At 31.0% G+C, this 26,102-nt stretch overlaps 1 protein-coding gene across 1 annotated transcript; it reads left to right on the top strand.

The window, feature by feature from the left end:
* The first annotated feature begins 7,209 nt into the window (after window positions 1-7,209).
* On the top strand, window positions 7,210-25,878 carry LOC143073396 (F-box/WD repeat-containing protein 1A-like). The gene is made up of 12 exons (XM_076248914.1): window positions 7,210-7,376; window positions 9,799-10,027; window positions 13,321-13,507; window positions 14,744-14,837; window positions 15,814-15,951; window positions 16,704-16,822; window positions 17,458-17,563; window positions 17,958-18,101; window positions 19,687-19,805; window positions 20,892-21,002; window positions 21,339-21,417; window positions 22,021-25,878. The coding sequence occupies exons 1-12, from the start codon at window positions 7,311-7,313 to the stop codon at window positions 22,177-22,179; spliced, it is 1,551 nt and encodes a 516-aa protein (XP_076105029.1). The 5' UTR covers window positions 7,210-7,310; the 3' UTR covers window positions 22,180-25,878.
* The last annotated feature ends 224 nt before the right edge of the window (window positions 25,879-26,102 follow it).

Raw genomic sequence — 26,102 nt, 5'->3', positions numbered from 1 at the left:
TTCATTCATTAAGATATGCTGGAGCTACACTATGGAATGAGTTGCCTGACACGATCCGTGCACAGACAAACCTAAACCAGTTTAAAAGTATGATCAACAACTGGAATGGCAACTCATGCAGGTGTGGCTCCTGCAGATCTTAATACCTTTATTTTATTGTGTTAAATGTTTGTTCCATGTAGCTTATAGAAATTAGTTTGCTTTATTTATTTCATTCTGCTTTGCATGTGCTTATGTTTCAGTTTTTAGTGCTTTGCTTGCATGTGCTATGCTTTTTATTTATGAACTTTTTACTTGCAATATAGCTATCATAATTTGTATGTCTCATATGTGTGTTTTATGTATCTTAATATGTGTGTTGTTATTGTTATTAATGTCGGCAAAAAGCTCTACAGAGCTTATGTTTGTATTTAATGTAACCCGACTTGAAATAAAATTTCTTATCTTATCTTATCTTATATGTTCCTGTGGGTTTATGAACTTCTGGTAATACCGATGTCATTTAACATTCAAATTAGTTCTTCTGTTCATATACTTACATTAATGGTATGTCTTTTGTATGTACTTTTTTAGACAACTGATCGAGATTTACTGTGGCTGATCGGTTGAGGTATAAAAACTGAAACATAGTTATCACAGTCGTAACAGGACCAATTGTTAATGGTCAAATGTAATTAGATCTCCATTTTTATCTAGCCTGAAAAACTATTAAATCTTCCAAAACCAAAAACAAATTTTTTATTAAAGAAAACATTTACATATTCAGGTTCTAAAATATGGAACAGTTTACCAAATGATATAAAAATGAGTAATACACTTGTATCTTTTAAAACAAACTATTACAAATTTTTTATCAATTGTGCAAATTAATATGCTTTTTCATTATTATTTAAGTACAATTGTATATTGTGTATAATATAACTTTATAATACTCTATGTACTTATAAATATGTTATTATTATTTTGAGGACTCTCAGGAAGATTAGTTTTAACTAATGGGATCATCCTCTTGAAATAAAGATTATTTATTTATTTTTATTTATTTATTTATTATTTATTTAACACCAGGTCATGGTCCTATCTAAATTCGGAACCTCGTCAGATGATATCAAAATATGGGGATTTGGAGCACTCTGATCAAAATAATGACATTTGATCAGAGTGCTTCAATTCCCAATATTTTAATATCATGTGATAAAAAACAACCTCTGACGAGGTTCCGATTTTTTTTTAGTTCTCCGAGCTTCCAGGGAGCGAATGTCTCCCCCCCCCTTTTACAAGATTCTACCACGGCGCTTCCGTGAGCGTCCCAAGACCAACTGGCTACCGATCATGCATGCCTTACTACTACATTCATGTAGTTGGTTTGCTCTTAGAAGTATCTAAAACTAGTAAGCGGATAAGTGAACAGAAAGGAATATGAATCAGTCTTAATAGATTTAAAACTAATCGCAGAGAGGAGAGTCATATTCTCAATCTGTGCCTGTGTGCATATATGTGCCTGTGAACAGGGAACGTTAAATATTGATAAACATTTTTTTTTAATCTGCTAACCGAGGCCCTGTGCATATACCAGTAGTGTACGCGTAATGATATTCTGTTAAAATAAAGTAGCAATACATAAGCATCGGCAAAACACTTGCAAGGTTTGAGTAGTAAATAAAGGCCTATCATTCAAATACATTGTGCTTCAAAAATTATAAACGATACCGTAGTTACCGGGCAAAACTTCACTGGTATTAAAGAGATAATAGTAACTGCAATTACGATTATCCCAATATGGCGACGGTAGATATAGGTAAAATCTTTACACTCATTTTTCTTAAATGTAGCATGCTTTTGTCAATAGTTACTCAGCTGCAAGGTTTATCTATACCAGTACATCATATTTGAATCGTAAAGGTGCACTGGATTAGTCTAAGCGCTTTGAAAATTGCCGTCGAAAAATTCGGGATGATAATCGTAACTCGGAAAAAAAGATAATCGTAATTATGGTATTTAAAAATGGAAAGATAATCGTAACTGGAAAGTGTTTTATTGATATTGACACTTAAAACATATATCTAATAGCATATAATGAAGTTATGTCGATGAATTATTTACGAAACGTTCCAACATCTTATGACATTTCTTTTTATGCATATATTATTAACAGTTCTTAGGAAAACAGCTACATATGTGTATTAATTTATGTTTTTTGATTGAGTTAAGTCTGCCAATTGATATTTTAACGTGTGTTTTTCTATGTTGTGATGTTATGCTATTGTTTTTTTACACTAGTAATTTTGGGGCCCTTTATAGCTTGTTGTTCGGTGTGAGCCAAGGCTCCGTGTTGAAGGCCGTACATTGACCTATAATGGTTTACCTTTTTATAAATTGTTATTTGGATAGAGAGTTGCATGTCTCATTGGCATTCACACCACATCTTTCTATATCTACATACTAGTATATCATAAAAATTTTTTTTTTAATAAATAATGCCGTTAGTTTTCTCGTCTAAAGTGTTTTACATTGTCATTTCGGAGCCTTTTATAGCTGTCTATGCCGTATGGTCTTTGCTCATTGTTGAAGGCCGTACGGTGACCTATTTTTGTTAATATCTGAGTCATGTTGGTCTCTTGTGGAAAGTTGTCTCGTTGTTAATCATACCATATTTTTTTGGCATTTTAGCTACTTCATGACTGTCACTGAAATTTCGATATCTCAGAAAATAACTATAAACAACACAAATTTAATTTTGAATTATAACAATATGACATCCTTTAAACAGTTAATGCTATATAAGAATAGAGAAAGGTTGGGATTTTTTAATGTATTATGAAATTAAGTAACGTGGAGTTCTTTGACAAACATGGATTTGTGTTCTCTTATAGTTTGTCCAAAAGTCCGAAAATGAAGAATTGAAGTTGATGTGGCTTTAAATTGTCTTACAAGGAATACTTATTCAAAGAATGACTGCAAAGTGGAGAATAAAATAACGCATATTCCGCAATATTAGAAACAAACTAATTCAAAAATTCATAAATACTCGGTATATGATAAGTATGATGCATATATATGCATGGAAGATATTGTAGAGACAAATATTGAAGGTACTAAACAAGGAACATTTTTGTATTTGCATACTTGCCATACAATAAGTTATTTTCTATTAAATGAAAACAAGAATTAGCCTAACCTAATTGTCATGTATTTTTCTGAAGCACAAAATATTTGTTGTAAAATCTATAAAAATCTTTGTAATTAAACAAGTTCCGACTGTGATGATGTACATGTTATGCCTTCTGATGTAATTTATCAATATACATATTTGTGTGTGTTTTTTTTCAGTCCGTCAAGTGCTTCGTATTAAGACTATAGGTAAGGCTAAATTAACCAAAAAACAAAAGTAACTATAAACAAAAGTAACAATAAACAAAAGTAACAATAAACAATAGTAACAATAAACTGTAACTATTTTAGATACACACTGTTTAAAGAAACGTCCTAAAATACATGCATGGTATTTGATCAAAACATTTGAAGTAAATTTTTAAAATCATATATTATATCAGTATAAAATAGAAAAAAGGGAATCAAAGGGGAAAAAATGGACGGCTATATTTATTGAATTATAAGGAAAAGGGAAATATGAACACTCATATCTACCGATAAAGGTATCAACTGTTAAATCCGATAATGCAGTTATAAAGTTATTGACGGAAACTTTTGTTCATTTCGCGCAGAATTTTAATATAAACGTGATATTGGAGGCAAAACATATATATGACATATGAAAATGTGGTATACGTGACTTTCATTTTGAGCAATGAATTGAAAGGATTGCACTTTTGGGATATGGGATATAGCTAATCCCCCCTCCCCCTCCCCCCTAAAAAAAACAAACAAAAACGGACTTAAACGCGCACACAACATTGAAACTTTGAAAAAAATCAAAATATCTACTTACCACAATAGCTGTCTCGACAGCTGCTTCATTTTCCGTATCTTTAACAGGTACATGTATATATCAAAAGGTTCACCAGCTAATAGAAATTTATTATAGGATATGCATGTCACTTGATGATCGCTGTATAACATCTCTTATATTATGTGATACCTCGAAAGCTTTTGATAGGGTATGGCATAGTGGCCTCTTAATAAAACTAAAAGCGTATGGTATTGATGGAAATCTGTATAAATGGTTTGAAAGTTATATTTCAAATAGAAAACAAAGCGTTTTCGTTTCAAATGCCTATTCGCCTTTTGATAATACTAATGCAGGAGTTCCGCAAGGCTCTGTATTAGGTCCCCTACTATTTCTTATTTATGTAAATGACATAGCTGATAATTTGACAAGTCTAACTCGATTGTTTGCTGATGATACATCTCTTTCTTATTCCAGCAATAACCCTTACACTATAGAGGATGTCTTAAACAGCGATTTAGAACAAATTTCAGTATGGTCTAAAGATTGGCTTATTAACTTTAACCCTAATAAGACAAAGGCTATGATATTCTCCTGCCATACTTCCCCAGATGATATTGAAATAGAATTTCAAAACCAATTAGTAGAATTTGTCTCCTGTCATAAACACTTAGGTATTACTTTTGATTCCAATGATAAATTCCATACACATATAGAAAATGTTTTAAAGTGTGCAAGCACGAGATTAAATGTTCTTAAAAAATTGATATATGTATTGAATAGAAATTATCTTGCTCGTATATATTTAACTTTTATAAGACCCGTTATGGAATATGCATGTGAGTTATGGATGGTTGTACTCAACAAGAAGCCGACAATGTAGAACATGTTCAGTTAGAAGCAGGGAGGTTAGTAACTGGGTTGCCCGTGTTTGCTAGTCGGGAAGCTATATATTTTGAAACTGGCTGGCAATTGCTTGTGAACAGAAGAAAATCCAGAATGCTCAATATGTTCTATTCTATACAAAATGAGACTGCCCCTGATTATCTCTGTGATTTAATGCCCCCGCTTGTTGGTCAAGTATCTAACTACGATTTGCGAAACAGTAATAATTATGTAGTACCCGGTTATAAACTAGACATAACTAGAAAATCCTTTTTCCCATCTACTACTTTTGAATGGATTAGCCTTCCCCCCAACATACGTACGTCCAAAACATAAATATTTTTAAACGAAAGATGAAGTCCAAATTGATACAGCCACCTTCCTATTTTAGTTGTGGGGATAGAAAATTAATATCATTCATACACGTTTGAGAAATATGTGCAGTTCTTTAAATTCAGATTTACATAGTGTTAATATTAAACCCAGTCCCGCATGCAGCTGTGGCCACCCTGTTGAGGATAGTATACACTATTTTTACAGTGCGCTCTTCACAACGAAGCCAGAGAAATACTGTTTTCAAAATTAGAAAGTTATGCTATATCCATTGAGCTTCTTTTAGCTGGTGACGGTGACCTTTCTTTTCAGCAAAACAAAGACATTTTGAGTCCGTACAATCTTATATCAGAATAACACAAAGATTTAAAGCAGTCAATTAACATTCTAAATTTCTACTTTACAACCTTTCACTTCAGTCTAGTTGTTTCGTTATTATTCCTTAATATATTGATTTTTTTTTTGATTTTTTCTTTTTATTTCTAATTTTTTTTTGAAGTATGTATGTATTACATGCATTACTACTATGTTGTGTTTTTTTTCGCCATTATCTAATGTACTTTGTGTTTATATTTATATTGGGAGAGGACGTCTCTAATGTTGTTATAACTTGTGTCCAATCCCTTTTGCTACTTTTGCAAGTAAAATATGTTTAAACTAAAAGGTTATGCATATTGTTGTCAGTAATAAATAGATATACAAGTTGAAATGATAGGACTTTTTTTTACTGGGAACTCACTTTAGTCCCATGACTGTATATATATATATATATATATATATATATAGGTAAATTTGTCCTAGATATTAACCTGTAAGTTTCTTCATTTATTTTTATATGCGTTTATGTCATCGTTAAACTTGACATTTGCATTTTTAACACACAAAATACCATTGAAATGCTGAAAGACACATTTATTATGTTTCATTTATCCGATAAAGAAAATTACGATTATCAAAGAAGAAAAATACCATAGAGTTACGATTATCATACCGAATTTTTCAACGGCAATTTTCAAAGCGCTCAGACGATTCCAGTGCACCGTTACGATTCAAATATGATGTAATGATATAGATAAACCTTGCAGCTGAGTAACTATTGACAAAAGCATGCTACATTTAAGAAAAATGAGTGTAAAGATTTTACCTATATCTACCGTCGCCATATTGGGATAATCGTAATTGCAGTTACTATTATCTCTTTAATACCAGTGAAACTTGAGGCGACCCCGATGTGATTGAATAGCGCTGCCATGTACACGATAAGATCTGTTAATGTACTTTACTTGTAGATTTACAAAATGTATACTGAAAGAACAAACCGTAATTATAACTGAGTAGTATTAAGATAACATATTGCTCAATAAGTTAATGATGTCAATGTTTTGAAAGCATGCTCACATCTTCTGAATGCAAAGTCTAAGTACCTCACAAGAAGTACTCAGTTAAACTGTTTCTAAACTGATGACATGTGGAAATCATGCCGCTTTTTCCGCCGAATTCGAATGTCGACGCCGCGGGCTGTCAACAGTTGCTTCAGAATAGATTTCATATAGGAATGTTAAAAAAGTAGGAATGGTTTCGTTTTTTTTTTCTTTTGTCACATTTTAATCATTATTTACAAAATTGGAAATTTAGTATTATTTTTGCATTAAGATTCGGATCCGAATGCACTTAAACTAAACTTTGAAAAAAGCACTGTCAGAGCGCATTTATGATTCTAAATTTCTTTTTGTTGATCTCACCTTATCATAGACATACATGATATAGCTAGACAAGAGCTCATTTTTAAAGACCATATGTTGACCTCTAAATGTTTTTTTTTCGTTGTTAGATTGTTACGTCCTACCCCTCCCCCTTTTCCCAGCAAAATAAACGATAAAAGGGGTATAACTCTTTGTTACTTAATAATGATTGCATTGCAATTTTTATTAGAACACAAAATGAAAGTAAAATGTTCACACAGAATATTTATGTGTAATAATGTTATATCGTATATTAAAAAACAGTTGTTTCTTCTGGCCATAATATGAATAAAAATGTACAATATTCCTGCTGTTTCTTCTATTTAACTGCAAAAAGACACTTCCGGTCTGACGTCATAAATTACTATCCCTTTATGGAAACCAGTCTTCAAAAAGAGTGAAATATTTCTCTTTGTTTGTTTGATTCAAGACATTCTGAAGTCATGTCTTCAGGAGAAACAAATATGGAGACATGTACTTCGTCCGACGAAAGGATAGACATCAAACGGGTACGCATCGAGTCGACTAAATAAGAAAAACCTGCCTGAATTGTCGCAATTATAGACGCCATTTTTGTGCATGTTTTTTCTAAAAGAAACCTGTTTCAAGGAAAATATCACGATTTTTAAAAGTATATTTACAAATTGTATGATCAAATTTGCATTTTAAATAGATTCTGTTGGTATTGATGTGTAGAAAAAGAGAAATGGTTGAAAACTAAATACTCCACCCAATTTTCACTTTGTCATTCTATTCATTCACTGATTCAGGAAACTGTCAAATCAAGATCTACTATGAAGCAAACCAAATTCTAAAAAAAAATCTAATGCATGATTAATTTATGTTGTTAGAAAATGATTGTTTCACTATATTGCTGCATTGCATAAAAATATTAAAAAAAAATTGTGTTTCAATTCAAAAAATTGTTTGTTGTCATGCAATATTGCATATGTTATTCAGGATGCTACATTTGTAGATATACACCTTATCGAGATTTTGTCTAATTTGGCTGCACCATTTCAGAATCATGGCTCTGCTGAGTCCTGAACTCTTAAAAAAGAATCCCAAAACGTCATTCTTGTCCATATTTTTTACCAGAAGTTGAGTTTGTTTTCCAAAAAAGCAGGGCTTTCCATTGAAATTGAAGTAGAAGGCTGAATTAAAATTATAGGCGGCTGTAACATGCGTTCGGCAAAGCCAGACGTCCACCAAGCTGTAAGCTTGGTGCCTTACGGCAGGGGGTCTGGGGGCCGTTCAAGGCCCCCAGAAGCTCTGCCATAAATAGAGCAAAATCCTGCATTCTCGCAATCTCCTGGCACCTAATTTCATCTTTCAAATGACCATTTTTTATGTATGAAATTAAAGAAAGAAAAAAAAATCTCAAAGAAATTTTTTTTTTTTTTATGTTATAGTTTTTTATTTTCATTTATTTATGCTTAAAATCATTTACTTTAAAAAAAGATTTATTTATATAAAAATCCGGTTTGTTAAAAATCTTGATCGATTTATTTTGCAGAACTACGTGCATTTGTAAACAAATGACCCCCCTTTTCTCTCTAAAGACTGACCCAGTACGCGTAACTAAAATTATACAATTATTTTTCAAGCATTGACAGAAAATTGATATATCCTCTGATTTTCTCTTTTTTTTTTGTAAACTGTTCAATAAGTCGGATACATAAATCATTTGGAAATGTTATTTATTTGAGGTCGAGTCGACAATATTCTACTTTCGTTTTTGACCTTGATTCTCTGAACACCACGTGGGCTTTGAAAAATGAACTTCAAAAGATACTGTTTTCCAGATTCTGAACAATATGATCTACTACACTTTCTTTAATTTGACTGATATTATTCCATAACATAAGATTGTCATCCTATCTGATTGTCTTCACGTTTTAAAAGTAAAAATAGCCAACGAGTTAATGACCCTCGGAACGTCTCTATTGTTATCATCCAATGACCACCGGAACGTCTCTCTTGTTATCTTTGAAAAGAAACGATGCATTCTGACTTTAAATAGACAACCAATCAGAGACCTGAATTCATGTGAACTATATTTAGCCCAAGGTAAACACTGACTTTTCACCCTTGTTTATCGTGACCGTGACTTTGCGAAAATACGTCTCTCGGCTGCCTGTAAACATTTGAAAAAGATATTATTTTCTTTTTGAATTTATATTTTTGTCAGTGAAGTAGCCGGCACTTGAAGCCACCGCAAACGGCGGATTTCCGCCGGCTACCGGCTTCAATGGAAAGCCCTGAAAAAGCACCATAATATGGCTTCACAGTTATTTCAGCCATATTGGGTAGGGGCAGATTTCCTAGTGGAGGTAAAAAATGTGTGAAGAAATAGAGAAAACATCATTAAAACAGAGCAGTTGCTTGGAAACATGCATACTTACATACTATTTCAACCTCTTTCCAAAAAAAATCTGCCCCCTATATATTATATATCCAATAAGGCCGAGCTAACAACTGGTCTTGCTCTCCACAGATGATTATACTTATTGAATATGTAAACCCAAAAGAAGTATAATATTTTTTCGCTGACCATATCTCCATTTAACTTTGTTTACAAAAGTTACAATACAGCGTGAGATAAGATGAGTTCCAGTTTCCAAAACCAAGACATTCATAAGTCTCTTACTTTTCCTCTTGTACAACAATGTACAATGTATCCCGGAACTCATCTTATTTCTTGTGTATTCAGGTGGAGTTGCAATATAAGAAATAACGGATGGAACTTTCAACCTTAAATAAATTGAACTGTTTAAGTGGGTCCTTTGAACTTGACTCACGAGGGTATCAATTGTTATATGACCCTTGTTCATTGACTTTAAAATTGTGTATAATTCATATGATAAGGTATTGGCATTTTTCAAGTCATTTTCTGTGTCAACAGTTAATATAGTTTATTTTATTTTGTAGCCTGAGATGACTCAATTATTAAAGACACAGACTTCAGTTCAACCTGAGCTTTCTGAGGACTATTTAAAGGATAGAGATCCTTGTGTTAAACAATTTGAACACTGGACAGAGTATGAACAAGTTACTTTTGTTCAGCACTTGTTATCACGAATGTGTCATTTCCAACATGGACAGATTAATGCATTTCTTAAACCTATGTTACAAAGAGATTTTATTTCTGCATTACCAGGTAAGATGGAAATGTTGTTGACAATCCATGCCATTATTTCAGGTTTAATTGTCAGTCGTAACCAGTTATGTCATGTGATTGTTGGTGCTAAACAAAGCAAAACCTATAAAAAAGAACAACAGACAAACAAACATTCTCTAGTTAATCATACATTTTACAGAAATTACCAAAACATTTAGTGCAAGAATCATACTGAATTATCAAATGACCCAAGACATAGCTATATTTTTGCCCATGTATTACATGTATGTACAGAATCTTCAAAATTTGATTACAATAATTACATGTACTGTACCATCCCAAAATAAGCTACACAGAATGTAAGATATAGGAAAGGCCAGATGCTAATCTACATTTGTACAGTGACAACACATGAGCTATTGTATATATCTGATCAATGTTCAGAAACAACATTCGCGAAAAGTGTCATTCCTGATCAGGATTTTACCACCAAAATTTTGCGTAGGACTGACACAATTTTAGTATTTTACAATAGAATTACTAGTAAGGACCAGTAGATTTTCTTCAAGGATCACCAGGGGAAAAAAAGATTTCGCGAACTCTGATATACATATGCATAAGAGCTAAATAATCCATTCTTGTATGTCATGTATGTACATGATGTAGATGTTCATGGTCTGATTTAATATACTTTGATTCAATGACTGCTTAACAAACTTCAGATTTTTATACGACCGCAAAATTTGAAAAATTTTTCGTCGTATATTGCTATCACGTTGGCGTCGTCGTCGTCGTCGTCGTCCGAATACTTTTAGTTTTCGCACTCTAACTTTAGTAAAAGTGAATAGAAATCTATGAAATTTTAACACAAGGTTTATGACCACAAAAGGAAGGTTGGGATTGATTTTGGGAGTTTTGGTCCCAACATTTTAGGAATTAGGGGCCAAAAAGGGCCCAAATAAGCATTTTCTTGGTTTTCGCACTATAACTTTAGTTTAAGTTAATAGAAATCTATGAAATTTTGACACAAGGTTTATGACCACAAAAGAAAGGTTGGGATTGATTTTGGGAGTTTTGGTTCTAACAGTTTAGGAATTAGGGGCCAAAAAAGGGCCCAAATAAGCATTATTCTTGGTTTTCGCACAATAACTTTAGTTTAAGTAAATAGAAATCAATGAAATTTAAACACAATGTTCATGACCACAAAAGGAAGGTTGGGATTGATTTTTGGAGTTGAGGTCACAACAGTTTATGAATTAAGGGCCAAAAAGGGGCCCAAATAAGCATTATTTTTGGTTTTTGCACCATAACTTTAGTATAAGTAAATAGAAATCTATGAAATTTAAACACAAGGTTTATGACCATAAAAGGAAGGTTGGGTTTGATTTTGGGAGTTTTGGTCCTAACAGTTTAGGAATAAGGGGCCCAAAGGGTCCAAAATTGAACTTTGTGTGATTTCATCAAAAATTGAATAATTGGGGTTCTTTGATATGCCGAATCTAACTATGTATGTAGATTCTTAATTTTTGGTCCCGTTTTCAAATTGGTCTACATTAAGGTCCAAAGGGTCCAAAATTAAACTTAGTTTGATTTTAACAAAAATTGAATCCTTGGGATTCTTTGATATGCTGAATTTAAAAATGTACTTAGATTTTTAATTATTGGCCTAGTTTTCAAGTTGGTCCAAATGGGGGTCCAAAATTAAACTTTGTTTGATTTCATCAAAAATTGAATAAATGGGTTCTTTGATATGCCAAATCTAACTGTGTATGTAGATTCTTAATTTTTGGTCCAGTTTTCAAATTGGTCTATATTAAGGTCCAAAGGGTCCAAAATTAAACAAAGTTTGATTTTAAAAAAATTAAATTCTTTGGCTTATTTGATATGCTTTATCTAAATATGTACTTTGATTTTTGATTATGGGCCCAGTTTTCAAGTTGGTCCAAATCAGAATTCCATATCAAGTATTGTGCAATAGCAAGAAATTTTCAATTGCACAGTATTGCACAATAGCAAGAAATATCTAATTGCACAATATTGTGCAATAGCAATTAATTTTCAATTGGAGTTATCTTTCTTTGTATAGAATAGTAGTTGATAATATATGTTGGAAATTTACCAGACATGACTATGATGTCATTTTCTATTTTTATTTGCAAAAACTTTATGTAAATAACTTCATTGGAAATTTGCCAATATAAAATGTTGCTGATGAAGCTTTTTTTCCTTATCTTATCTAAAATGTTTTTAGATAATGTATGTTGGACATTTGCCAGACATGACTATGATGTCATTTTCTATTTTTATTTGCCAATAACTTTATGTAAATAACTTCATTGGAAATTTGCCAATATAAAATGTTGCTGATGAAGTTTTTTTTATTGTTTTATACAATAAACAATGTATATTCACTTTTACTACCAACCAATCTTTACCATTCAGTGATAACAAGCACTTTATTTTACATTTTAATATTTTATGATGTATTTAAAAGAGTAGTTATTGTTGCAAACTCCATTAGAAATTTGAATTGATATCAGTTTTGGAAAAAGGGAAACGGGGATGTGAAAAAAAAGGGGGGGGTTTAAATTTTTCTCAATGTAGATTTCACAAAATAAAAAAGAAAATTTCTTCAAACATTTTTTTGAGAGGATTAATATTCAACAGCATAGTGAATTGCCCAAAGGCAAAAAAAAACTTTTAAGTTCATTAGACCACATTCATTCTGTGTCAGAAACCTATGCTGTGTCAACTATTTAATTTTAGATTTAAAAAGTTTGAAGAAGAAATCTTTAATTGATTTGTAAAATCTTGACATTGGTTTTGTGTAAAAAAGAAAACCATGTAATGTCAAAAATTTGATTACAATCCAAATTCAGAGCTGTATCACGCTTGAATGTTTTGTCCATACTTGCCCCAACTGTTCAGGGTTCGACCTCTGCGGTCGTATAAAGCTGCGCCCTGCGGAGCACCTGGTTTCTATTTTGATGAATAAGAGAACAACTGTGTTTGGTTAATCTTATTATGGAATCAGTACTTGGTATACAATTAAAAAAATATGAAAATTGGTACGATTGACAATAAGAAAACTATCCACTGTACATGTAAACAGTAACAGGTCACACTTTGGCCTACAACAATGAACAAAATGCAAAACATATAGAGTAATTACATGCAAGTTATATATAAAAAAAAAAAAAAACCAATACCATGCTTATTGCTTAGAACCAAAAATTCACCTGACCTCAAACTTATTTTGTACATCTATGAACAATCTCAAGTTTAAGTTTTTTGTAGGTCAGTCAAATATTAATAACATTGTAATATTGCAGCAAAAGGTTTAGACCATATAGCAGAGACTATATTATCCTACTTGGATGCCAAATCATTGTGTTCTGCCGAACTTGTATGTAAAGAATGGCATCGTGTTATATCAGAAGGAATGTTATGGAAAAAATTGATAGAAAGAATGGCACGAACAGATACACTCTGGAGAGGTCTCGCTGAAAGAAGGGGCTGGTAAGTATATGAATGAAATGATATAATTAAATCTTTCATTGTATGTCTTTACTACACTCAAACATGTTAATATCAATGCTTTTTTCTAGCTTTGTTTAAAACTATTTAAGAATCAAGCCAAAATATTTGTTATAATAGCAGGATAAAAAAATTACACTTAAGAGTTATGGAGATGTTTGAAATCAAATTTCTATTGTAGAATTTTTTGAACATCTGTATTTTATCAACATGTATCTCCATGCTTTCCCTTTTCTATTTGCCACTGATGGCTGATAAGGCAGAAGCTTTTAGCTATAGCACAATAATATACTATGATGATGTGAATTGAGAAACAAATCATCATGTGACATCCAGCTGACCTGGCCATTTACATGGTCAGGTCAATTGAAGGATATGGATATAAATTACTTAGATTTACTGGACAACACTGTAGTTGACTGATTGTCATACAAAGACCAATAAAAAGGCCAATTTGATATTAGTCATATGAAATGAGTGACTGGTGAAAAATAATGTTTATCCAATTCTTGAACCAATGCATGTATATATCATAAACTTTAAGTCTTCTGTGCATGATTTTATCAATTTTTATGCAAAAATTTCGTATAATCATCATTTTCTTCTCTCTCTGTCAGTTATGAATTGAAAATATGGCCACACATTAAATGTCAAGTTTTGAAGTCATAGTTTACTGATTGTCACCTTATAGTAAACAATCAACAAAGAAGCATGGATAGTGAGCACATGTATAACATGAACTATCAGATAATAGTTAATTTAGATGACAGACCCACATGATCCATGGGTATTGCGATCACCAGATTTTTATGAGTGAGAAGGGTCATGCTAAGGTCACTTTGAATACAGAAAATATGCCAGGGAATTGCTTCCTTTCCAGGAAGCAATTAAAAAAAAAAGTAAACTTCTTCTAAATGTGGACAAAATAAAGAATTTTCTTCAGAAAAAAGTATGTGTACATAAGTTTAATAATGACAACTATCCATTTTGTTATTAAAAAAAATGCATAATTTTTTTCAGATTTGAGGTTTCATATGATTATTATTGATATATTACAAATTAGAGTAAGAAGCACTTTAAAGACACATTTACTGCATTCATTGGAAATGACTTTTTTTTCTAATGAGAATATGTTTCCAACAGCTTGCTATGAAGAAATAGATGGAAATGACTGTTGATATATAATACCTGTAATGTTTCTCATGACTTCTTTTGTAGGATACAGTTCTTGTTTAAGCCTAAACCTGGTGAACCATTAAAAGATCATAAATTTTACAGAAATCTCTATCCACAAATTATAGAAGACATTGATGTAAGTATAGAGATATATGTAAATCAATAAATTAATGTATACCATATTAATTATTGTTCATCGCTCAAGAATAATACATGGGTAAGATGGGATTTTTAACATTTGTTTAAGTGTGAAAATAATTTGATGCCTGCTTGTCCTCACAGTTGTTTCTTTTGCAAAATACTAAAATTGTGTTGTCATCACAAAATTTTCAGACTATCACCTTTCAATACTTTACAAAAAAATGATCTGTTTTGCTTTTCAAAAAAAATATATTTCAAGGGTGCAAATAATTTTAACAAAGATATATTGTATTGTGATATTCTCTTCATGTTTAAATGTGTTACAATCTAATTTTTTGTCTTTGTAATGATTTTTAATTATTCATTTCCACTGACACTTATATTAATTTAATCGATTATCTATTCTGTAAGATAAATGGAGGTATAGGGTATATTTCAATGTAATGATAAAATAAAAATCAAGGAGGAATATTATAGGTCACACTCGGTAATATTTTTTTTCACCATTAGAAACAGCATCGAGACAATTAATTTTCATGTACAAAAATGTATGTGATAATTTTTAAGGAAAGTGAATGTCAGGTTTTAATATATATGTGTATGACCTTGAGTATCACCTTGGAGTTTATAAATCATAGTTTTTCTGTTGAAAACACTTGAGAAGAAAATATATGGTAAACCATTTTATTGGCTTGCAAAAATATTTAGAACTGATCATTGTATCAATAATGAAATATTTCGAAAAAAAGGGGGAAATTTAACAATTTATCTTTAGAATTTTATTTTACTGAAAATTTAATAAAATGTTCATCCCCTTATCAGAATTTTGTTTTAATTCATTCTAGTAGGCTCTTAGATGTGCATAAATTTATGTGTGAATTGAAACAAAGGTCTATGATCTGTTGGTTTTTTTTCGTCAGGTCATATTGATATGGAACAATCTTTAAGACCATGTATATTTCTTTTTTCAGAGAATAGAAACAAATTGGAAGACAGGTCGTCACACATTAAAGCGCATACACTGCCGGAGTGAGACAAGTAAAGGTGTTTATTGTTTACAATATGATGAAACCAGAATTATCAGTGGATTAAGAGATAACACAATTAAGGTAAATAAGTTATCAGTATTATGATAGCATTAATTGTAAAACAAATGACAAATACAATATGTTTAATAATAGATCTAGAGTTATATTTATAACACTCTGAACTTTGAACTATTTACATAGCATTGTTAAATTTTAAAACCTGGCACTATCAGCAACTGCCTCCCTTTTGCTCAAGGCCTGTCCATTTATTTATACAATATTTAATTACTAGTTTAATTAAAGATTAGGTAGTGTATATATTGTTATGAAATAGGTTATACATGTATAATGAGACATTGGAATCAATGAAATCATCATATCCAGGGTTATTTAAAATGTATAACCAAACCAGAAATATGTCATATAATGAAGCGAAACATGATTGTATATTAGGAGGCTCCTATGCCCCAGACATAGCAGAGGGGGCATTAATTTTTACACTTGTCCATCTGTTGTACTAGCGCCACTTTTATCACTCTTCAATTATATCCCTTTATAACTTTATATGATGTGTAGGTAAGCAGGGGCATCATTTGTGTCCCATGGACACATTCCCCATTTATTTTACCTTTGTCTAATTAGGTCTTATTAGAAAATATATTCAAGTTTGGAGTTTATTAACTCTTGCATAAACCCCATTAAATGTCTTTAATAGTATAAAGTCAACATCTACAAATGACTATCCTTGTAAAATGTTCATCTTCTTTTTTGGTAGTGATATTGGAACATTAAATAAGGAATCAAGAAATTAAAAGTATCTACTTATTTTACAGTTATGGGATCGTAACACGTTAGAATGTGTACAAGTATTGACGGGTCACACTGGTTCTGTCTTGTGCCTACAGTATGATGATAATATAATAATATCAGGCTCCAGTGATTCAACTGTCAGGTAAGTGTCATCACAACACTTTAGAATGTGTACAAGTATTGATGGGTCACACTGGTTCTGTCTTGTGCCTACAGTACGATGATAATATTACTATATCAGGCTCTAGTGATTCAACTGTCAGGTAAGTGTCATCACAGCTGCAATGTTAATATAATTACATTTTGATGTCCTCTTTACTGTGTGTGCTAGCAATGAAATATGTGTACAAGTGTGAGCTTTAAAAATGAAAGAAAAAGGTTGAAAGAATAAATGACAGTTTGAAGAAAAAATGATATTTGGCCATAGTAGGAAACAATATTATTATTTAAATTTGATTTTGTGAATGGAAGGAAAGTATGATCATAGTAAGCAAAAACCAAAGCTTATGTCCAAAATATTTACAAGTTGAAGGAGAGAGAAAATACAATTTTTTCATGAATTGAATTTTTTTATACATTTTACATGAATGATAAAAGTCTATCAAAGAATTTCTTTTACATAATTGAAAATTATTATTACATTATTATTACACATCAATTCCCTACCATAAAGATGGTCAACCCTATTTTTCACCTTTATAAAAAAAAATCTTTAAGGTGAATGAATACTTGTATGCTAATCTGTCAACTTTGATTTACACCTGGTTTATTTTACAGAGTGTGGGATGTAAGAACTGGGGAGATGACTAACACACTTATTCATCATTGTGAAGCTGTATTACATTTAAGATTCTGTGATGGCATCATGGTAACATGTTCAAAAGTAGGTCATCTTAAATGGAGGTTTTTAGTATTGACAGCATGGAAATCTAAAACTTATCTTTGTTGTATTGTTACCTCTTTTGAATTGAAAGTTTGCTAAAGCCTACAAGCAGGAAGGGAAAGTCATACTGACACACCTAGTTTCCTTGTATTAACAAATGTTATATTTGAATGATTTTAAAGAAGTAATTCTCAAATGAAAATTCTTTATTTTTACATCTTATATAAATTGGGATAAAATCCTTCTCTTTTTGTTTGAAAAAAAAATAATAAATTAAGCTTTTGCCATTAAAAAACTTGCAAAATAAGGAATAATTAATAATAACAAAATTTAAAGTTATTTCTTTGAGGGAAAGTTGTCATCTACTGACATTTAGACTATCTGTTGGTTTTAGGACAGATCAATAGCTGTTTGGGACATGCAGTCACCGTCAGAAATAAACCTGAGAAGAGTGTTAGTAGGACATCGGGCAGCAGTAAATGTTGTAGATTTTGATGAGAAATATATCGTCTCTGCTTCAGGGGACAGAACAATCAAGGTAGGATATACTATATTGTATTTAGAAGACCATGGGTAAAATATATCTTTTCATCACACTTCATTGGGCAATTTTTGAGGAATTGGAAATTTTATAAATCATCTGATATTTGTCATGGGAAATAAAAAGTGGTGTTCAAGATCTTTTAAACTGTTTAAATGACAATAACTGAAACTCTAAATTACAGAAAGGACCTTGAAAACTTGTTTATTATGAGATTGTACAAGTATATTCCGGAATTCTACTAAAAAAATATAATTTGATACATTCAACCATTTACATTCTGTATACCATGGCACTGAAGTTGTCTGTTTACATGAATCAAATTGGTTTTATAATCCTCATATTATTAATTATACCCCACGCAACGAAGTTGCGGAGGGTATAATGTTTTTGACCCGTCCGTCAGTCCGCCCGTCCGTCAGTCCGTCCGTCAGTCCTGTTTCCTGTTTCTTGTCATCGCAACTCCTCTCAAACCACACAACAGAATTTCACGAAACCTTTTCAGATAATAAGGACATACTATGTAGTTGTGCATATCGACGGGAAATTGCGATTCAATTTTTTTTCTAGGAGTTACGCCCCTTTGAACTTATTTACTTTAATGTACTACTGCAACAGTTTGTCATTGCAACTCCTCTCAAACCACACAACAGAATTTCACGAAATCTTTTCAGATAATAAGGACATACTATGTAGTTGTGCATATCGACGGGAAATTGCGATTCAATTTTTTTTCTAGGAGTTACGCCCCTTTGAACTTATTTACTTTAATGTACTACTGCAACAGTTTGTCATCGCAACTCCTCTCAAACCACACAACAGAATTTCACGAAATCTTTTTATATGAAAAGGACATATTATGTAGTTGTACATATCGACGGGAAATTACGATTCAATTTTATTTCTAGGAGTTACGCCCCTTTGAACTTATTTGCTTCAATGTACTACTGCAACAGTTTGTCATCGCAACTCCTCTGAAACTACACAACAGAATTTCATGAAACCTTTTCAGATAATAAGGACATACTATGTAGTTGTGCATATCGACGGGAAATTATTATTCAATAATTTTTCTTATACAATTTTTTTTTCTTATACTTATTTAATTTCTCCAATGACAATGTGGGGACATGGGGTATGTGAGCGTGCTCACTAAGGTTCTTTAATTGTTGATGAAATTTTCTACATGTTCTAAAATAATTTTACTGAAGTTGGCAATTCAATTTGGGTGAGTATTGACACACTCAGTATTCATGCATATCAATTCATGGACAGGACATGAAAACAAACCAAAAACAATGTCATACTTTGATATCTATTTCTGTCAATTAATCAGTGTAATGAATGCAACTTCATTCATGTCTAAGAACTATTGCAACATTTTTTACTGAAAAAAAATGAGAAATACCAAATGTATACAGAAGAGTTCTTACTTGAGTTTATCATGTGTAGTAAATACATCACAGTTATTGACAATTGCATTAAAATATGTGTTATACAGTCGTTGGCAGTTGAGTTGATACAGTTTAGTTTAGGTACAACTGATCTGACAATGTATTTACTATATTATGGATATTAATAGGTATGGAGCACATCATCTTGTGAGTTTGTTAGGACATTAAATGGTCACAAACGAGGTATTGCCTGTTTACAGTACAGAGATAGACTTGTTGTCAGTGGCAGTTCAGACAATACAATCAGGTATAGTCAATAGTTTCCCTTTTGTAAATCAACTTTTCTTTGTCACAGGTTCCGTACAAAAATTTACAATTCAACACCATTGGCACTTAGTTGACATTTAAGATAAATTGATGCTTCCTATAGGTTTTCCTACAGATTTGGTAATAATGTCAATAGAAAGAGTTGTGCCAACCACAGTGCATAATAATGCTATGAGTGACTGCAAGAAACCAGTTAAATTTTAATTTAAAATAACATCTTTTTGTCATTGTCCGAAGTTTGGAATAATAACTGACAATTTAAAATATTGCTCCTGATGTATAGTTATTTCCTGGTTATTAATGAGATTGCTTTCTGATCAAAGGCATATCTAATCTTGTTCCTTTGTGAATATAATTCAGGGTAGTATGAATAAATAACAATGCTGTATTTGAAGAGTTGCCACAGTCAATTGAGTATTTGATGGTTGCAATTCTTTGAATACACCTTAGTTATTCTTGATCTAATGAACTATTAAAATTCAAGCATTTTAACACCCTGTAAATATTGACTGCTTTTATGCAAAGTCGTTGACAATGTATCTGGCAGTTCACTATTGAATTCAAGGCAGATTCATCCAATTATGAGTGTTCAAAGTTTGATATTTATAAGTTGATATATTAATAACCATTCTAGAGACACTAAATTAATGAATGACCAGTATTGTCAATACAAACAAATGGAGGATACTAATTTTTATATTAACAATTCCTATTCTACTTTCACAAAATCAGTATATACACTTTTCAAAAGGAAAGGAACAGTTTAATGGCTCATAATAAACAATTTAATTCCTCCTTTTCTTACAAATGTATTTTTGCATCATAGCCATATATTTTCAGGAAGTGGATACAAATTGTTGTTTTTTTGCAATTTGCATATGCAATCAAATGGAGATTCTACATTTAAAGAGAAAAGAAACAGTTTTACATTCTGTTGCAAATAACATTCATTTATATTGATTTTAATGTCTAATGTACAATAAATTGTTATTTGGTTATAAATATCATCTTTAAAACAATAAGACTAATGATAGAATTTTATTCATGTTGATAAAAAAAATTTCAGGTTGTGGGACATTGAATGTGGTGCTTGTCTACGTGTATTAGAAGGACATGAAGAATTAGTTAGATGTATAAGATTTGATAATAAACGTATTGTCAGTGGTGCCTATGATGGGTTTGTATTCATTAGTTATGAAAATCTTTATGGGATAATAATCATAAGAAAACAGTTGAAGGGTAATTCCCAGTTGATTTAATAAATTCATGGTGGATAACTATTTTCATGGATTGCAGAAAACTTGTTGCTTAAATATTGCATTAGTCTCCGGCAAAAAAATTTCAGTGCAACATGACTGATTTCAGTTATATTCTTATTTTAAATTCTTATTTTAAATGTTTAGTTTGTTTGCAATTTAAAAGCAAACCATATACATTAACTTGGAAATTAGGTCTGTGAGATTATTAGCTCTCATTACATGATTTAAAATTTTAAAACAACCATATTTTGCAGAAAAATCAAAGTATGGGATCTTGCAGCTGCCTTGGACCCACGAGCTCCAGCAGGAACTCTCTGTCTCAGAACACTTGTGGTAAGTTATATTAGCTAGAAGAATCAGTTGTCATACATTGGTACATGGTCTGTTTATAATAGGGTCTTAAAAAGTAAATTTTCTACAATACAGTTGCTTAGATATTGGTTAGAATAATTTAGAAATTATGCTAATTGTTCACTAAAACCTTGCAAGCTCTGGATATATTTGAACTATAAAAAACAAAAGCATAATGTCAGTTTCAGACTTGGGCATTCTGTTTCCTGCAACAACCATTGTTGATTAAGTTTCATATTTGGTCCAAATAATCAAAACAATTTACAGGATGACAGTCCTGGTAAATTTTTGGTATTAATGTTTGTGAGTTTCTATTTCGTTATACTGTACAATAAGTCTTGACTGACTTTTGATTCTAACTATCACACTTATTTGTTGCAACATCATAAACAAAAGTGCTTCAGTCTTTCACCATTCTGCACCAATTTATACAAACTGATTAATAATCAAGCATGAAAAAAACACATTTGAAAGTAATAAGCATAAACAATTGATCCTGACATTGGAACAAAAATATTATAGTATCAGTAGACTGAATAGTTTAACATTTTATTTGAAATTAACGTACTGTCTTTGTCATTTCAGGAACATTCAGGGAGAGTATTTCGTCTACAGTTTGATGAATTCCAAATAGTGAGCAGTTCACACGACGACACAATATTAATTTGGGACTTTTTAAACGTAGAACCACCAGAAGGCACCTCTCGATCACCTGTACGAACCTATACTTATGTGTCAAAGTAGCTGTGATAGTGTGTAACAGATCTGAAAGCTCAATAAGTGTACATTGTGGACCAATAGCTTGAGTGAATGATAATGGCAGTAAAATGGCAATATATGTATACTTGTCTGCCAGTTGTTAGGATCATGGCAATATACATTGTATGTATACTTATCTGCCAGTTGTTAATACCATGGCAATATACATTGTATGTATACTTGTCTGACAGACATTTGACCAGTATCATCTTATTTCTGTACCACTTCTTCAGCTGCTGTTCATAGCTCTGTCAAAAAAACTTTTGCTTGTGCTGAGTTAAACTCTGTAATCAGGGTTATTTATATCTCTGATTAATCAATCATTTATTTATCGGTATATTAAATACAGAGATCAATTTCTAGAGTAAATTGGCCTATGTCATCTGTTAGAACCAGCAATAACTATTTTGACTGAATCTACTTTTTGAACATTTTCGGTAAAATGACTAGTTTTGTCTTGGGCTATTCCAAGTTGTATTGAGATTATTCCATCAAGGATGACGGTCGCTTTCACATCATTTGAATTTTCAGTTATGATATCTTTGACAGTTTATAATGATCTTTTGAATTAAGCATTGTTGTCATCTTCAATGTACTGATAGCAACTTTGTTCTATATTGGTAAGTTGCTGTCTGTTTATTTCAATAAAATGATTGAGTGAAATTATTAATAAGGATACAAACTTGCTAACTGTTTTATTGAGATATTTGGAGCTTAGTAGAAATATTTTAGTATATTTGTGTGTCTTGATTGTAAGAAAGGATTGAAATTGTTGTCTAAAATCAGGTTTTGTGACATTGAAGTATTTACGATCATGGTGATAATATTACTATGAATTTAAAACTGTTTTAGTGAAAATATACACTTGACTACAAGTTCTGCTATCTTTGCTTTCTTTTTGTGAAGGCCATCAAAGATAAATGATTAATGGATCTTACTATTTTGCTTGTGCCACTTTAGTGGACGTGTTATATGTTATTTAACTATGATTCAAGAAAAGTGAATATTCACTATTGACCAACCATCATACATACAATGACTATTGTAATCACCCTGTCATTAGCCTCAGGTTGTTTGCTTTAGCTTCAAGTTCAGAAATATTTGATTGCTGTTTTTTTTCCTGTGTATGATTGAACAGAGCATTAGTATTTTGTATGCTTCAGTTGAACATTGGCATGTTAATGTAAAATATAACATGTTAAATTGATTTGTTTTGGGATATTTTTACATTGGTCAAAACCAAACTTATCGATAAGGTGCAATATTAAAACCAGCTCTTAAAACCCTTTAGTTATAAAATTAAGAGCTCAGATTACAATAGTATAAAACACCATATCGCTCTTTTCTGCATTTTCTGGACATCACAGACGGGAAAAAATGTAGTTTTCTCAAGAGAAAATATCTTGCACCAAAAAGCAAAAGTGTTTGTTGTATGATGTCAGTTGGTTAAGTGTTGCAAAATCTTGGGTTTATTTTCCCAATTGTAGCGATAAGGTATTTTATAATTAAAATAAATAGTACTATTTTGTGTGTTGTAATTTTATGATTGGACTATGAACAATTGAAAAAAAATTTATGTGAGAAGGGTATGTTTATATCTAGGCATGTCTGACATATTTAAATGAACTAGGCAACTGAGAATTTTCTAATAACAGTGATGTCTTCTAATGATGTTACATTCTTTCATATAAGTAGAAAATTTGTTAAACTCAAGTATATGAGATAAAAATTACATTGATGGAAGTCATACAAAGGCTTTCAATACCAACAAAAATGATGAATTTTCTCCAAGCCTTTTTATACCAAGAAAAAACGAAGGATCCTCTTATTTCAACTCAAGTCTTTCTTATTTATGAATGTGTAACAAGATTTTTAACGTATAAATGTACTTAAATGTTTTTAAAATATTGTTATTTTTTGTGTGTGAATGATATGTAAAAATGCACATGAAGTGCTGTGTATATGTTTAGTTTTGTGTTAGGAGGAATGATTAATTAACAAATATTCCAGTTTGAATTCATTGTATGCCTTTCCATTTTAGATGTGTGGTTTTGTTACTATTGGTTATATCATCCAAATATCATCTTCCAACATAATCATTAGTTTAAACAAGGGTTATAATTTTCTATCAAACTCAGCTAGCTTAAAGGGCTAGGAGTGGTTTAAATTAATACTGGGAAAACTATAATGTTTAGCCTTTTATAACAAAATTTTCACTACATTTAACACATAGATATGCCAAAATGCTTTCAGAGTTAAATGTTTCTTTTCTAAGAAATTTTGTTTGATACCTAAATTCTTTAAATCTTAAATTTGTACATGTATTTTAACTCTTCAATTCAATTTTTTCACCAAACTTTTTAATAGATAAGATTTGACATTGAAATAACAAATTGATAACAATGTTTTGTTTCATAGCTAATATAATAGAACTAGCAAAATAGAATTAAAAATAGTAGCTCATTGTAAAAAGTCACTTAATCTAAAATATATTTAAACTTGACAAGATAGCCTTAGAACCAATGGTAAATTTATTACTTAGCATTTTTTCTGTAATTTCTTGAAAGCTTAAAAACATGGCCACCAATCACAGAGTGTTAGTCTAGTCCTTTTTTGTTCCCAACTGACCTGTCAAGGATTTCTTATAAACAGCTAGCCATATTTTGCAAACTGCAAGACAAAAGCTTCATATTGAGGCGATTTACATGATTCCATTAAAGTGAACAATTTTATTAATGGCTGATTTTTGTGCATAGACTTGATAGGTCTGAACTATCATCACGCTTATTAAGAGTACAGTGTTGACTTTAAAGTAACCTACATTAATATCCCCTTATAACAAATACAAAAGTATTCAGTAAATAATATTCCTTAAATGTCTAATCAAAGAATTGCAGAACCAATCCAAATGAATGACTTTTAAATAACAAATAAGACAAATCAGAATTTCACACAATTTTTAAAAAAATTTATTTTAGAAACAGCTTATCCAAAATGAAAACAAAACTCATTTGGATGAAGTACAGGAATACTGAAATAGTCAATCATTCTGTCCATTGATTTTGGTATCAAAATGAAATTTGTTTTTATGATACAAGTCATGAAGGAGATTATCAGCTACATTTATTTATTGGGGGAAAAAAATTCCATTCCTATGAAATTAAAAAAATCATCCATGGAATCAATATCATTTCGTCTTTTCTTCTTAAAATCATAGGTTTTTGTGATCTTAGTGTTATGTAATTTTGTGGAAATTTTGTTTGTATTAATTTATATGAATTGGGGGAAACCTTTGGCAGCAATGCAGTTTCATTTTCATTGTGTGTTGGATCTCACATCATCAATAGAATTTTCCCCATCAGAAGAAAATCTTTAAATAATGTCATGAAAGTGAACAAGTTGTATACTTTTATTCAAAATATAAAAAAATGATATGAGTTTTATTTGATACTCTCTTGTATTCTTTTGATTTTTTACTAAAACGATATTGACCTTTCCAATAATTTCTTTAAGGTAGTGTATAAATACACGATTGGAATATTTAATAAATTGTATTATATGGTATTGTCACTATATATTTAGTACACTTGTTTTATTTATTTTCATGAAAATTTTGGCATTGTCATAGTGCTTATGTTGTATGTTTCTCTCATAATATAAAACAATTAAATTGTTATAAAATGGTGTGTGTTTTGTAGTTTGCTGGTTTAAAGAAGAAACTTTTAAAATGGCTATTATGTTGAATAGCCAATTAGCTAAAACAATGATTACCACTACATAATCAATATCTTAGTATTTAATGAAAGGAGATGTTGGATGTATTGAGAGAACAATCCAATTAAACACCAAAACACATCTATATATTGTCTTTCAATAGCTGGCAAGCTTCTATACCTATATAGCTCTGA

This window comes from Mytilus galloprovincialis, chromosome 4 (assembly GCF_965363235.1).
Source record: "Mytilus galloprovincialis chromosome 4, xbMytGall1.hap1.1, whole genome shotgun sequence".
NCBI lineage: Eukaryota > Metazoa > Mollusca > Bivalvia > Mytilida > Mytilidae > Mytilus > Mytilus galloprovincialis.
The sequence above is the reverse complement of the archived record's forward strand: the minus strand, read 5'-3'. Positions and strand labels throughout refer to the sequence as shown.

Excerpts from the sequence above, each read along its gene's own strand:
- LOC143073396 (XM_076248914.1), top strand. The coding sequence starts at position 7,311 with ATGTCTTCAGGAGAAACAAATATGGAGACATGTACTTCGTCCGACGAA. Across the intron at positions 7,377-9,798 it reads AAAGGATAGACATCAAACGG|CCTGAGATGACTCAATTATT; the intron begins GTACGCATCGAG and ends TTTATTTTGTAG. Across the intron at positions 17,564-17,957 it reads TCATGGTAACATGTTCAAAA|GACAGATCAATAGCTGTTTG; the intron begins GTAGGTCATCTT and ends TGTTGGTTTTAG.